General features: G+C 45.7%; 1 protein-coding gene across 1 annotated transcript in view; it reads left to right on the forward strand.

Annotated features, from left to right (window-relative positions):
• SEMA3A (semaphorin 3A) overlaps positions 1-16,005 on the forward strand; it is a 314,016-nt gene that overhangs the window by 268,932 nt on the left and 29,079 nt on the right. The window contains exon 12 of the mRNA XM_084811846.1: positions 15,834-15,925. Coding sequence (XP_084667972.1) covers positions 15,834-15,925 — 92 coding nt within the window. The remainder of the gene's footprint in view (positions 1-15,833; positions 15,926-16,005) is intronic.

A 16,005-nucleotide genomic window follows, 5' to 3' on the forward strand; every position in this document is an offset into this window, starting at 1 on the left:
AGGGGCATTGCCATCGGGGAAACCCAAGAGGGCCAGACGTGGATGCTGGGCCTGAGATATGTTATTTGTGATTTTGTAGAAGTGACGAATTGGAATTTTTTATGTATTATTTATCCAATCGTCACGATGCAAGCCACATAAATTATGGCATGTTGATTTTCAGAGTGGTACATTGTATATGCAAGCTATGAAGAATCTTGTGGCAACTTTAAGCAACAGATTTATCATTGCATATGCTTTTGTGGGTGAAAGCTTATACCACAATAAATCTGTTAGTCTTTAAGATGCCTGAGCACGCAGGCAGCAAGAGAGATACACACACAACAGAAAGCCTATCCAAATATTATTAAGGGGTGATCTCACCACCCCATTCAAAATATTCAGAGGCTCCAGGCAGACAAGCAAACAGTCCAAAGAACTTCTCACAAAATAAACGTTTGAAGGAGCACTTCCAGTATTAACTGGGGGACGATCTGACACCTCACACTATGCTATCTAGGCTAATATGACCCCCTAGGCCATCCTCCCCCAACTCAGTGCCCCCTAGATGTGTTGGACCAGAACTCTGATCATTGGGGAGTGGATGGTCAACACACCTTCCCAAATAACAGCTGTTGCTCTTTTTGCTGTCTCCAGCTGAGCAGAATATCTGGACTCCAATCTTGGGTCCTCCCTAAACTATCCCCAAAGAGTTGCTTACCCTTCTGTAGATCCCCAAGGTCAGCTGCCCCAAAGGGTCACTTCCTTGTCAGCAGGCACTCAAGGGCTGTCACGTTCTAGGCAGCAGCTCCTTATATGGTCCCAGGCAGGTGGCGGACAGAACAAGTGGGAACCTCACCTTTACCAGTCTTAACATACATAGTTGATATGGGCACCAGCAACAATGGGTGAAGGAGTGATCTAGGGATGTACAGACTGCGTAAAACCTGCTCCGTCTGTGTTTCGCGGATTATCAGGTGCCTTTCGTTCCATCATCCACCCACAGATGGATGCAACCATTTTTTTTTCCGTCATGCGGAAAAATAAGGAAATAATTACGTAAGTATTCACATAATGTACCCCAGTACGTAACATTTAGTGTATTGTCCACTATTCCATCCTACTTTTCCTCAGCAGAAACTTATGTATTTTTCTACGGATTTATATGTGTAAATTTCAGGAAAGTAAAAAAAAATCCATGGCCTCCACAGGGCCTGAGGGGGTCACTCCGCAGCAGATTCTGCAGGTCAGATTCTTAGAAATCTGAGCTCATGTTAATCGGTCTCGAATTTCTCCAGCATCCCTAGCAATGACCGAGGTCACTGGGAATCTCCGAACATTGTCTCGCCACTCAACTCGTGCCGGATTCCCATCCACATTTGCGATTGCTGCTTGCTTTGTGTGAATGGGAAACTGAGCAGCGATTGAATGGGAGATTTGCGCAAATCTCCCCAAATTTGCACAAATTTCTCCCATACACTGAAGAGGGGCAGATTAGGTCTACCAAGGAAATTTGAGCAAATTAGGAAATTTGCACAAATCAAACTGGGAACAAGACCAACTGGGAATTGGTGGACACATGCTCAAACTTGCATTCAGGGCTTCGAACAGGGCATGCTCACATGGTTTGTGAGCAAAAACGAAATCTCCATGCATCCCACAAAACGGAGCACTTACCTGCTGCTGTTCGTGCTGATTTGCGAAAGAAAGAAACATTCGCTTCTTCATTATAGCCGTGATAGGCTACATAAATAATTACATAGCCTATCATGGCTAATGCAAGGACGACAGTTGCGTCCCTGCGGAGGCCATAATAGGCTACATAAATATTTACATAGCCTATCATGAAAAAAAGATAACACAAATGGTGGCGGCTATGGAGGCCGCCATTTGTGTTCCCTTTTTTTTTTTTTGCCATGATAGGCTACGTAGGTATTTACGTAGCCAATCACGGCAAAAAAAAAAGGGAACACAAATGGCGGCCACCGTAGCTGCCGCCATTTGCATTCACTGTGTTTTTTTGTTTTTTTTTCGTGTTTGGCTATGTAAATATTAGGCTACGTAAATATTTGGTGTTAGGCTATGTAAATATTTTACGTGTTAGGCTACATAGCCTATCACAGCAAAATACAGGGACACAAATGGCGGCGGCTACGGTGGCCGCCATTTGTGTCCCTGTGCAGGCTGCCCAGTGGCTGGATGTCTGGCTGCAGGTGGCCATGGCTGGCGGCTCCGCGGAGTTGCTGCAGAGCAGAGCCAGCCAGGGAGAATTTTGGTGGGAGGGACGGAGCACCTCCCCCCCACCGCAAATGTCACCCTTCGAAAAGGTAAGTGACTTTCGTACATCCCTACCTAAAGGACTTGACCCCTCACATTTCAGGTGGCTGCAGCTGAGCCGAGAATGCTGAATATCTTTCCATTAGGAGATAATGTAGAGACCACTGGGGCAATCTTCATTTCCCATGGAGCATCAGGGAGCAGCAAAGTATGATATCCTCACTGGCTCGCTCTCTCATTTATTTTGGCCCTGCCAGCACCAACATCTTATGCCAGACTGCTATCGAGTGACTGGGGACAAAAGGAGCACAGAACGTTCTCTTTCACCTCCCTCCACTGTTGTGGTGGGGGTCGTCCTCCCATCAGGAATGGGACACCTCCCCAAAAACCCCTATGATGACATAAAGGCCACTGGACTCATTTCTAGATAGATGGGGCACACAGAGGGAGCAAAGTGTGATTCTGACCATCCCTCACTTTGGGGCTGCAACCACTAGCAAGAAGGTTAGCACTGGTGGGGCCAAAACAAGTGCAAGAGAACTTGCTGCTTCCTCCACTACCATCAGGTGCTCTTCCCATGAAGAAATTGGAGATTGGCCCAGCTGCACCCAGGCAATCTCCCATGTCCCAATGAGAGAGGGGTCTGCCAGCTAGGGATGGCAGAGAATTCCGCCATGGATTGCAGTGAGAAAACCCCCGAAACCCGTGGCGGAATGACCTCCCACCCCCCCTCCGTGGAATCCCCCCGGGATGAAGCTTACCTGGGGCGGATGTTCTGGAGGCGGCGGCGGCAGCAGCTGGTCCCTCAGCTGGCTGCTGCGGACTCAATTGGGGGCCGCTGTAGCGGCTGCCATTTGTGTCCGGCCAGGCTGCCGTGATAGGCTACATAAGTATTTACGTAGCCTATCATGGCAAAGGCAGCCACGCAAATGGCTTACCTTTTACTTACGTAGATAGCTTACCAAATACTTACGTAGCCTATCACAGGAAGCTAAAAAAAAAAAAACAGCGTACGCAAATGGCGGCGGCTACGGTGGCCGCCATTTGCGTTCCCTTTTTTTCGCTGTTTTAGCCTATGTAAATATTTACATAAGCTATTACAGTGAAAAAAAGGGGAACGCAAATAGCGTAGTGGGTGCTATTTGCCTTCCCCTTTTTTTCGCCATAATAGCTTACGTAAATATTTACTTAGGCTAAAACAGCGAAAAAAGGGAATGCAAATGGCGGCCGCCGTAGCTGCCGCCATTTGCATATGCTGTTTTTTTTTCCCCTGCAGGCTGCCCAGCAGCTGGATGTCCGGCTGCGGGCGGCCCCAGCTGGCAGCTCCGCGGAATCTCCGCAGAGCAGAGCCGGCCGGATTAGGATTTCGGGGGGAGGTGCGGAGCGCCTCCCCCTCACCGCGAATCACCGCGAATAAGTGACTTTCGTACATCCCTACTGCCAGCTAAAGGAGAAGCAGCCTCTTTAGCATTTTAGGGGGGCAACCTCGTCTGATGGCTCCCAACACTTGGAACTGGCACTGTAGCAGTATTACGTAATCCTCATGTGATCCAAGGAAAATGGAGCCTATTATCCCAAGGTCACGGTGTCCTCAACTTTTCTAGCTGATGCTGATAAGCCAACATTCCAGAATCCAATTACTAGCATTGCATATAAGGGCTGTTTTGGTGCATATGTAATGGTCTATATAGCATTTTAATGCTTTTTCCTACACAGTAGAACTAAACATAAGAAAAAAGCCATTCTGGATCAGACCAGGATCAGACTTCCTCTTCTCCAAGTTCTGTCACTTAGTCTCAGTTTCCCACGTATAAAATGAAAATAATATTGTCCTTTTTCAGGGACCTCGGGCAGCTAGCTCAGTCCTAATTATTAGGCCAGAATTTTTATAATAAACACTGACAGGGCAATCCTATGACCGTTTACTCAGAAGTAAGCCCTGCTGTGTTTAACAGGGCTTACAGTTTATGTGTGTTTAGGCTTGCAGCCTGAATTAAGGCTTTGTACAAAGTCTCACCTCAACAATGCCCCCCTTTAATTTCTTTCCAGGAGGCTAAAATACATATTTATCCATTTGCACTCATAACTTGATTTGGGGGCGGGGGAGCATCGTTCCGCAGAATCTGAGTCCATCTGTCAGTAGACATGGATTAATAACAGTAATTTTATCTCGTAAACTGAGTTACTCACCAAAGCTGATCTGAAAACAAGGGCCTGATTCCATCTGTGTGAAATTGTCTGAAATATTACTCCACAAAAACCTGATCTTGAATACTGATACAGCTTCCCTTTGGATGCCTGAGGCCTGGAGGGGGATGCTCTAGAATTTAACACATTGTACATTTGACCTCAGAGGCTTTACAGAGCAGCAAACCACTCATCATGGTGGAATACTCTTAAAATAGAACTATTTATTTTAAAACTTGAATGTGTGGATATGCCATGTCTATCTGCCACAGGCTCACATGCCATCAGCCAGTTTTGTTGTCTTTGTCAAAACTCTGCTGTCCTGAAATGTAGGATGCAAACATAGCACCAATGACAGACCAGATCTCCGATACTCCTCTGTTTTCAGAAGCTCAAAGTCTTCCCACCTTCAACGCTGACAAAGCTGACAGGTTTTCTTTAAAAACATGATTTCCAAATGGGAGTAAAGGCAATTGCAATGGAATCCATTGTGGTATTCTAACACTTGGGGCACCATCCTATGCATGTTTGTTGTTGTTGTGTATTCATTCAGTCACTTCCGAGTCTTCATGACTTCATGGACCAGCCCACGCCAGAGCTTCCTGTTGGCCGTCGCCACCCCCAGTTTCCCCAAGGTCGAGCCCGTCACCTCCAGAATATCATCCATCCATCTTGCCCTTGGTTGGCCCCTCTTCCTTTTGCCTTCCACTTTCCCTAGCATCAGCATCTTCTCCAAGGTATCCTGTCTTCTCATGATGTGGCCAAAGTGCTTCAGTTTTGCCTTTAATTTCCTTCCCTCAAGTGAGCAGTCTGGCTTTATTTCCTGGAGTATGGACTGGTTTGATTTTCTTGCAATCCAAGGCAGTCTCAGAATTTTCCTCCAGCACCACCACAGTTCAAAAGCATCTATCTTCCTTCGCTCAGCCTTCCTTACGGTCCAGCTCTCACATCCATAGGTTACTACGGGGAATACCATTGCTTTAACTATGCAGACCTTTGTGACGTCTCTGCTCTTCACTATTTTATCAAGATTTGTCATTGCTGTCCTCCCAAGAAGTAAATGTCTTCTGATTTCCTGGCTGCAGTCAGCAGTAGTCTTTGTGCCTAGAAAGACAAAGTCTGTCACTGCCTCCACATTTTCTCCCTCTATTTGCCACTGGTTGCCATAATCTTGGTTTTTTTGACGTTTAAGTGCAACCCAGCTTTTGCACTTTCTTCTTTCACCTTTGTCATAAGGTTCCTCAGCTCCTCCTCGCTTTCAGCCATCAAAGTGGTATCATCTGCATATCTGAGATTGTTAATGTTTCTTCCAGCGATTTTAACTCCAGCCTTGGCTTCATCAAGCCCACCATGTCACATGATGTGTTCTGCGTACAGGTTGAATAAGTAGGGTGAGAGTATACAACCCTGCCATACTCCTTTCCCAATCTTAAACCACTCTGTTGTTCTGTGGTCTGTTCTTACCGTTGCTACTTGGTTGTTATACAGATTCCTCAGGAGGCAGACAAGATGACTTGGTATCCCCATACCACCAACAACTTGCCACAATTTGTTATGATCCACACAGTCATCAATAAAACAGAAATAGATGTTTTTCTGAAACTCCCTGGCTTTCTCCATTATCCAGTGGATATTGGCAATTTGGTCTCTAGTTCCTCTGCCTTTTCGAAACCCAGCTTGTACATCTGGCAATTCTTGATCCATGAATTGCTGGAGTCTACTTTGCAAGATCTTGAGCATTACCTTACTGGCATGTGAAATAAGTGCCACTGTTCGATAGTTTGAACATCCTTTGGTGCTTCCCTTTTTTGGTATGGGGATATAAGTTGATTTTTTTCCAATCTGTTGGGAATTCTTGTGTTTTCCAAATTTGATGGCATATGGCATGCATCACCTTGACAGCATCATCATCTTGCAAGATTTTAAACAGTTCAGCTGGGATACCATCGTCTCCTGCTGCCTTGTTATTAGCAATGCTTCTTAAGGCCCATTCAACCTCACTCTTCAGGATGTCTGGCTCTAGCTCACTGACCACACTGTCAGATCTATCCCCAATATTATTATCTTTCCTATACAGATCTTCCATATATTCTTGCCACCTTTTCTTGATCTCTTCTGCTTCTGTTAGGTCCTTGCCATCTTTGTTTTTGATCATACCCATTTTTGCCTGGAATTTACCTCCGATGTTTCTAATTTTCTGGAAGAGGTCTCTTGTCCTTCCTATTCTATTATCTTCTTCTGCTTCTGTGCATTGCTTGTTTAAAAATAATTCCTTATCTCTTCTGGCTAACCTCTGGAATTTTGCATTTAATTGGGCATATCTCCCCCTCTCACCGTTGCCTTTTGCTTTCCTTCTTTCTTGGGCGGCTTCCAGTGTCTCAGCAGACAGCCATCTTGCTTTCTTGGTTTTCTTTTTCTTTGGGACGTTTTTTGTTGCTGCCTCCTGAACAATGTTGCGAACTTCTGTCCATAGTCCTTCCAGGACCCTATCTACTAAATCTAGTCCCTTAAATCTATTCTTCACCTCCACTGCATATTCATTGGGAATATTAGTGAGCTCATATCTAACTGATCTGTGGGTCTTAAAAAATTATTTATTTATTTATTTATTTATTTACTAATCGCCCATCTGGCCGGTCACCCAGCCACTCTGGGCGATGTACAAAGTGTGTCATAAAACAGTTTAAAACAATAAAATTCTGCAGTAAAAACACCATATTTCTAAAAATACCCTAACCCACCCCAAATGCCTGCCTGAACAATCACATTTTTAATGTGTGGTGGAAGCTCATTAAAGAGGGGGCATGGCAGAGTTCCCTAGGGAGGGAGTTCCACAGAGTGGGAGCCACCACAGAGAAGGCCTCCCTCATCCTCACCAGTCTAGCTGTCCTGGCTGATGGGACAGAGAGAAGGCCATCTGAGGCTGATCTTGCTAAGCGGCCTGTCTGGTGTTGCTGAAGGCACTCCTTAAGATAGGCTGGGCCGGAACCATATAGGGGTCTTTTTCTGTCTAAACATGCATAGGATTGCACCCTTAAAATGTTTTTTTCTTCCTTCCATACTTAGATTACTCTGTTAAGAAAAAAATGACTTCTTCTTTCTACTTATTTATATTATCCCTATGGCCACTAGACACTGTCTAGAGGGCCATAGGATATGCTCAAACTGACCTCCTCCTGCGTCCACACTGCCTCAGAGGCAGCGTGGAGAAGCCCCGTCCTCTGCGCTCCAAAGAGGAGTGTGGAGCAACTGAAAAGGGGCTGGGCTGGGGCGTTCCAGGGCAGGGAGAGCAGAGTTGTGCGTATGACACATCCAATGTGTCATACGGCAGCTTCCTCTCCTGGTCGGCCCTCCCGCCGCTAGACAGCCAAAAACGGCTGTCTAGTGACAAATAGCTAAGCAGGAGAGGGGTGGAGGGAACGATCCTCCCGTGCCTCTCCTGCCTTGCTCCTGGATAGGCGGTCGCCTCCGAGGCTGGAGGCGGAGGCCTATGTAGTTAGGATTGCGCCCTTATGGTATTTCTGTGGTATTTATGGTATTTCTACACCATAACCAAAGTTCTCTGGGTGGCATACATTAAAAGTTGTTCAAATACAATATGAATGATAAGAATGCAATTACACTATAAAACGCCTAACAAAGAGTTAGGATCAAACTATATATTCGGCTAATCAGTCCTTGGAGATGTTTTTCCTTTTTTTACTGTCCCATCCCAGGGGAGAACTTGGGGGGAAAACAGGTGGGGGAAGGTTTAATCTTCTCCTCCTGGAAAGCCATGGTCCCAATCCAAATCAGGGCCATGCATGCTTACACTAGAGTAAAAGGTAAGGCAGTCCTTGGCTATACAAGTATAGTTTGGCTTTCAGCATTAGCATTAAACAGAGAAAAGTGTTCGAAAGTTGGATACCGCTTATTCAGCTGTGCCGGGTGAGGTAATTTGTCTGTCCACCGCAGATGAAGCTTTTTCACAATATAGTATCACTGGCTGTTGGTAAAGCTGCTGGTAAGAGCACAGGAAGAGAGGCCAGCAAAAAAGTTGGCAATCCTATCCCAACCATCAAAATTAGAGTTGTTCTGGAGTGGGGTGGGGATTCACAGGGCTCCTGTACCTTTGACAGCTCCATGACTAGAGAAAACTCAGTAGCTGAAGGAGTACATATCTGTATTTCCAAAAGCCCCGTGGGATTTTTGATGATTTATACAAAACATCTTGAGAAATATGTAGAGGAGTGTATTTCTGAAAGTTTGTGCTCAATATATTTGATAGCATCATTAAAGCTAACAAAGCACATGAACTCTACATGAACATATACCTATAATTATCAATAACATTTACCAGAAAAACTGAGCAAACTAGAAATACTAGGTTTCTTTCTGTTGATGCAAGATTAAAATCTATCCAAAACTGAATAATAGTGATGCAAAGTTTGTGTGGAATGAAGAAACTCTTTGAAGACGTGTGGTAATGAAATGTCAGTGGCAGAATGCTGCCACCAAAGGCAATATTTGAAATCCAAAGGAACGTTTGCACATATATTACAGTCATGCATTTCATTTCCTTATACGTTTCCATTCCAGTAAATGCCACCCACCCCACCGCACCCTCCACTCTCCTTGAACTGGAGCTGAGCCCAGTCTTCTTTGTTCCATTGTAATTGTCAGAATTCACCTCCATTATTATAGCAAGTTCTCGACTACCTTCTTGAAATTTCACCTATGTTTTTATTCAAGTCCTGGGGCCAATCTTCACTAGCATTTTATCCAGGTACCATAATATCCAGCTCACACAATCCACTCCCCACTTCCCAGCCCATTGTCCTGATGCTTTTTCTCCCGCAATATTCCAGTGTTTCCCAAACTACTCTTATGACAAAACAGCACAGTTTTTATGACTGCAGTTCCCATGTGCTATCAAGCCATGTGTGTTCCATGCAGTTTCCATGTGCTATCAAGCCATCTTCTAGAAGTGTTCCAGTCTACCAGTATTATAACTCTTACTGGCAAGAGTGGCTTTAAAGCTGTAGAGCCTGCTTTGTAACATTTCCCACACCGTCTCTCCCATGTCATTTTCCTCCTCCTCCTCTTCCTTCCCTTCACTGCTCTTTCCTTGTACGGATTTTGAGTTGGGGGCTGTCTTTGACTGCTTGGACAGAGCTTGCCTGCCTGCACATAGGAAAGGGGCTGCAGCATCTCTTGTGTGTGCTGTAGAAGAATGTGATGTAAAAAGAAGGAAGCGAGGGGGTTAAAAAAAATTAAAGAAGGAAAAGCAAAGAAGCACAATCCCTTCACCCAGCCGGGTGGGACCTGCAAAGGGTTACTTTCTAAAAGAAAAGGTTCCAGGGTTGCTAGGAAGTAGTGATGGGCAAACTTGCCCCAGGTGGATTTATTATTTCCTCAGTTAATAACAATCTCACCCATGTAAGTTCAGATGAGATTTATTTATTTATTTATCATATGGCACATTTACATCGCATTACACTAAAAACATAGAGCATAATAAATATAAAATATAGACAGGAATATTACAGATTTATGTCTAGGTTACAGAAATCCGCAAAGTCTCCATTGTAGGCTCGGTTTTGACACTCTGTCACTATGTGTTGGATAGTTTGTTTTTCAGCCCCACAATCACAATTTGATGATGTTGTTTTGCCCAATTTATAAAGGGTATCTGCACATCTACCATGACCCGTGCGAATTCGGTTCAAGGTTATCCATATCACACGGGGCTGATCAAATCCAGGTGGTTTTTCCAAGATGCTGGGCAAGCTTCGGCATTGTGGAGGGCAATTTCCTAGCCAATGTTGTTTCCACGTGTTGTGGATATTGAAATCATCTTCTAGAAGAGCTTTAGCAGTAGAAATGGCTGGATGTCTCGATCTTAACCTGTTTCGCCCCAAGTAGGTTACGTTATTTAATGTTGGTAGCGGGAGATTGTCAATAATCTTCCGGTATTCTTGAAGAAGGGTGCTCTTTCATCTTGCATCCAGAGGTGGTATATGGCTCAAAACAGACAGCCAGTATGTGGGAGTAGATTGTATCATCCCACTAACAACACGCATTGACTCATGCAGTTGTGTATCGATCTTTCTTGTATGCAGACTATTAAGCCAGGGCCTTTTCTGTGGTGGCCCCCACTCTGTGGAACTCCCTCCCTAGGGAACTCCGCCATGCCCCCTCTTTAATGAGCTTCCATCATGTATTAAAAACATGGTTGTTCAGGCAGGCATTTGGGGTGGGTTAGGGTATTTTAGAAAATGTTTTTACTGTAGAATTTTATTGTTTTAAACTGTTTTATTGTATGTTGTACAGAGTGGCTGGGTGACCAGCCAGATGGGCAATTAATAAATTTAATAATAATAATAATAATAATAATAATAATAATGCCACACTGGGGCACAGTACCAACTCTCATTTGCGTAAACAGGTTTTTGCACATGCACAATATCCATGTGCATCTTGGGAGCCATAGCTTGGAAATGCATAGTGCATCATCCCATCATGCATCGCCATGTTTTGTACCCTCTTCCTGATTGGTCGCTTTCACATGGCCTTTCTTCCTAATGTTTACTCGCCGTTAATGATGGAGGACACTCAGGAGGAAGAATGTGTTTGGTTGTGGGGTAAAGTGATATCCCAGTTTACCATAAGCAAGAAAAGAGTTAATCCAACCAACTCAGTGCATGCACAGAAATAGTGTTGTTTAGAAGCAGACTGTGCATGCTCAAAAACTTGCAATCAATTTGGAACTTAATCAAGAATTTGTAAAATGCCGATACAGGTGTGTTAAAAAAGTGAGCATTACGAACGGGCAAAGTTTCACCAGCAAGCCAGCCATGATATTCGGCAGCATCGTTACTAGGAAGACAAGTCCTCTGGTCTGCGCTCACCTCAGGTGGAGGAGGGAAGAAAATCACAGAGAGGAAATCTGTGATATATATTTTATAAAGATTATTTTTCACTGTGCAGCTGTGAATAACCACACCATTTATTTTTAAACCTACATGACTCTGACGGTGTTCATGCAGTTACTGGACTTTAAAAATAAAATTGGAACAAGCAGCCTTAAATGGCAGCATGACTTCCCACTTCTCCCGCAATTGCAGCACTGTATGGTCCCTCGTGGCTATAAACTTGCGCTATAAACGGTACTTGCTATAAATGGTACTTGCGCTATAAACGGAAATGGTAAAACACAGGTGACCTTTCAAACTCCTCCTACTTTGCCCACAATTGCAACACTATGCATCGGTATGTGGCACTTGATCATGTTATAACTGCAGGGGAAACTGCACTGTATTTATTGACGTGTGCCCACAGAGCAGCGATCGTGTTTGAAAAGAAATACCAGCGCAGTGGTGTCTCACAAAGGAGATTCTAGCTAGGGATGGTGGAGAATTCTGCCACAGACTGCAGTGAGGTGGAATTCCAGGGAATTCGGCCTCCAGAGTCCGTGGAGGAACGTTCCCACTCACCTCCGCCTCCCACCGGATTGTCGTGGAGCCGAATCCTCCTTGCCGGCGGGACATTTTTTCAGGTGATAGGCTACGTAAATAGCGATGTAAATACAGACACGTAGCCTATTGCAAGAAGAAACAGGGATGCAAATGGCGTGGTGGATGCCATTTGCATCCAGATCACTTCCTGTTTCTCATCCGCAGCGATATGGCACGGCAATGGTGGCCGTATCGCTTGTGGAACGGAGTCGGCCTCTGGCTCTGCGGACTCACCACAGAGTGGAGCCGGCCAGCAAGGGTTCCGGGGGGGGGGGAATGGATTGCCTCCCCCTCCCCTGTGGAGACCCCTGTGGCACCCAGATAAGGGGATTCGTACATCCCTAATTGTAGCCTGGGCACTAGAAGGAAGTGTGCAAAAGTCTCCAAAATGTGGAGATTTCTGCAACTGTGCAGAAATCTACCCTGGGCCAAAATGGTTTTATTGAACTGTTTTAGCCTAAAGCAGCCACCGAAATGGGGAGTGGAGTTTTGCATGGGTGGGGGAAAATAGTGTTGTTGTTTTTTTTAAAAAAAAGTTTTTAAATTCGTATAGTCCATCATCCAAGGGCTCTCTCTCTCTTTCTCTCTCTTTCTCTCTCTTTCTCTCTCTCTCTCTCTCTCTCTCTCACACACACACACACACACACCCTCACTCTCTCTGATGGAGAGAAAATAACATTGCCAGCTACCATCCCCCCGCCCCCCAAAAAAATGTGACGGCACTAGAAGGAAGGGAGGGAGGGGAGTCATTATGGAAAATTTAAAATTGGGTGTCTTCTCAGCTGCTGCTACTAGATGAGTCCATGCTTAGGGGACTGGATGGTCAGGTGGGCCAGGCTTCAGAAGCAGTGTGCCCAACTGGGGCGCTTGGACCCCAGCAGCTTCCTGAAGATGCCAGGTGCTTTCACTGGCCCTAGGGATCTTTCGAAGGAAATGTTCAGCACCCTCATCAAACTGTAGTTGCCTGTTCCCCAGATCCTTGGGAGGACACCATGGCAGTTAAACTGGCATAAAACCAATGTAAGTTAATATTGCTGATAGGCCATTAGGGATGTACGAAAATCACTTACCTGTTCGCAGATTATGTTTATGGGGGGGAAGCATTCCGTCCCTCCCCCCAGAATCCTGGACGGGGGGGACGCGCTCCGTTCCTCCCCCCCGGAATCCTCCTTGGCCGGCTGTGCTCCGCGGCGGCTCCACAGAGCAGCCGGCCAGGCCCAGCCAGGCCAGAGCCATCCGCAGCCAGATTTCTGGCCGCGGAGGGCTGGGGGGGGGGGGAAACGCGTACGCAAATGGCAGTGGCTACGGCTGCTGCCATTTGCGTTCCTTATTTTTGACATCTTAATCTACGTAAATATTTACGTAGACTAAGACGGTGAAAATAAGGGGAACGCAAATAGCGTAGTGGACGCTATTTGCGTTCCCCTTATTTTCGCCGTCTTAGTCTACGTAAATATTGACGTAGACTAAGACGGCCTAAAATAAGGAACGCAAATGGCGGCAGCCGTAGCCACCGCCATTTGCATATGCTTTTTTTTTGTTTTTTTACCCAGACATTTTAGGCTACGTAAAAACTTACGTAGCCTATCACGTGGGTGTAAAAAAAAAAAAAAAACCTGCAAATGGCGGCGGCGGCAGCCGGTTGGAAGACCAGCTGCCGCCGCCGGAGCCACCACCACCCGGAAGATCCGCCCCAGGTAAGTCTCGTCCCGGGCGGATCTGCGGGGGGGGGGGGAAGGCCATTCTGCCACAGATTTCGGGGGGCTGAATGCACTGGCATTTGGCCTCCCTGAGATCCGTGGCGGAATTCTCTGCCATACATATAGGCCATAAGAGTTTATTATAAATCTCTCTCTAGTGTCGAAACATCACATGCTGATACTGAAATGTATGTATTATCAGTTACCTATTGCAATGGTTTTCAAACAAGCTACTTTAAGGGAACCTGTTGCCCATCCATTTGTCTTCTGAGGAACTCCTGAATGTCTGCCACAGAACCCACACCATTGCAAAGGTACATAGGACACACCAAAGAATCCTTTGGACACACCGAAGAAGCCAAGATTTACCTGTGAGTGGGTGTGCATTACTGACAGATCCATAATGGTGGACAAGCTGTGTTTCAGGGCTGCTTGTCTACCATGCCTGATAAGTAGGGCTGTGCACTGCTTCAACCCAAAGCCCAAAGTGCATCAGGCGGCTTTGGGCTGAAGCAAGGTGGAAGGGGCACAAAGTGGCCTGAAGAGGGTCAGGTCGCTCCGAAGTGCTTTGGCGTGCTTTGGAGCAATCTGAAAGCCCAGCCACACTTGACACCGAGCCCCCAGCTCCTTATCTGGGCCCTTGGGATGTGGGCCAGCATCCATCTTCTTGTTCTAGGGGGTGGAAATGGTGCAGGATCTATTTCCAGAAATACAGGGAGCTGCCATTTAAACATGCCAAAAGGGGTTGGAAAGAGCCAGTTCTCCTGGAAAATGGGTAAGTATCCAGTGCTAGTCCTACATAGAGTAGAATGAATGGGACCTGTTAGTCCCATTCATTTCAATGGGTTGGAATGTTGGACTAACAGAATGTTGGACTCTGTTGGACTAACAGACAGTGGATGCAACCTACAATGTTCATGCCCTATTCTTCTCTTTCTGACTGGCATTGTGACAAACAGATCTAACAGTACCAAATCATTTCATTTATTGCCTAATTTTTTTCCCTTATTGTTCCTTTTCTCAGATTTAACAGCACAACCCACCCCACTCCCATTTACTGCAATTAGTGAGATGGCAGGAGTGCAGAAACAGCAACCAGAGTAAAAAGCACTTATTTTTCTGGGCTCCTTCCTCCCACCCCTGATGAAAGCAAGAGGCACTTTAAAGAAGCTTTTTTTCCCCCCTCCAGTGACATCCAGTCCAGTTCCTTTCATGTCTTGAAATTTCACTCCCTTCCATTTTGGAGCACCTGTCAATCTCAACACCAGCAGTACCGGCTGAGAGGCATGACCACTGAGCCCTCTGAGACTGGCTGCCAGAGCGGCTGCTAGAAGATGCTCTTGCTTAGGTACCCAGGGGGCATGACCATAGAGCTCTCAGGGTGGCTGCCAGAGTGCATGACCATAGAGCTCTTGCTTCCGCACTCATGACCACTGAGCCCTCTGAGACTGGCTGCCAGAGCGGCTGCTAGAAGATGCTCTTGCTTCCGCCCACAGAGGGCGTGACCATAGAGTTCTCAGGGTGGCTGCCAGAGTGACAGTGGCAGCCGCAATGGCAGCCGCAGTTTCTGTGATAAATCATGGAGGGGCACCTGTAGCCTTTGGGGGTTGCAGGCAGCCTGCAGGCCATGGACTGCCCACATGTCTTCTAGCCCAACAGTATTAAAATCATCAACTGGTTCCTAAAATATCTCACAACTTAATCAATTTGAGAACATCCCTCCAGCTACCTGTGTGTGTCCAGACTGAGCCTCACATTAACGTCTGCCCTTGTATTTTAAAGCAAGCATGAAAAAACTTTGGAGTTGAGAGTGAATCATAAAATGCAGCCCTTGCCGATCCAGTGCATTCCTGGCTTTAAAAATACATTTGTGGCAGCTGACATTTCATCGGTAACCGTACACTGCTCTGTTCACTTGCTGACAGCTAAAATGGATTCAGGGTTCAGATTTTGGGTTTTTTTGCAATTAAAAGATTTCAGGATAATCCCTCTTTGGAAACTCTTAAGAACTTTTGAGTTCATTTTGAAGGTAAATGTGTGTTCTGTGGGATCGAGTCTAAAGGAGACATTGCTGCATAATCCTTTTTTTGAAATGTGATAATTGTAATATGGAAACATAAAACTTCTCTTGATCTGAAATTGGACTGCTCCTGTTTGAACCCAGGGGAAAAACATCTCTCTCTCTTTCTCTCAGATATTGGGACAGTTTTGAAAGTGGTTTCTATACCTAAGGAGACTTGGCATGACTTGGAGGAAGTTTTGCTGGAAGAAATGACCGTCTTTCGGGTGAGTGCGACTGAAAGCTTGTTATCTATTTTTGGCCCCTTTGACACCACCACCTTCCCCAAACAGCTGCAGATGGAGTA

The sequence above is a fragment of the Heloderma suspectum genome, chromosome 7 (assembly GCF_057233095.1).
Source record: "Heloderma suspectum isolate Gila_16-S chromosome 7, 16-S_ref, whole genome shotgun sequence".
NCBI classification, from domain to species: domain Eukaryota; kingdom Metazoa; phylum Chordata; class Lepidosauria; order Squamata; family Helodermatidae; genus Heloderma; species Heloderma suspectum.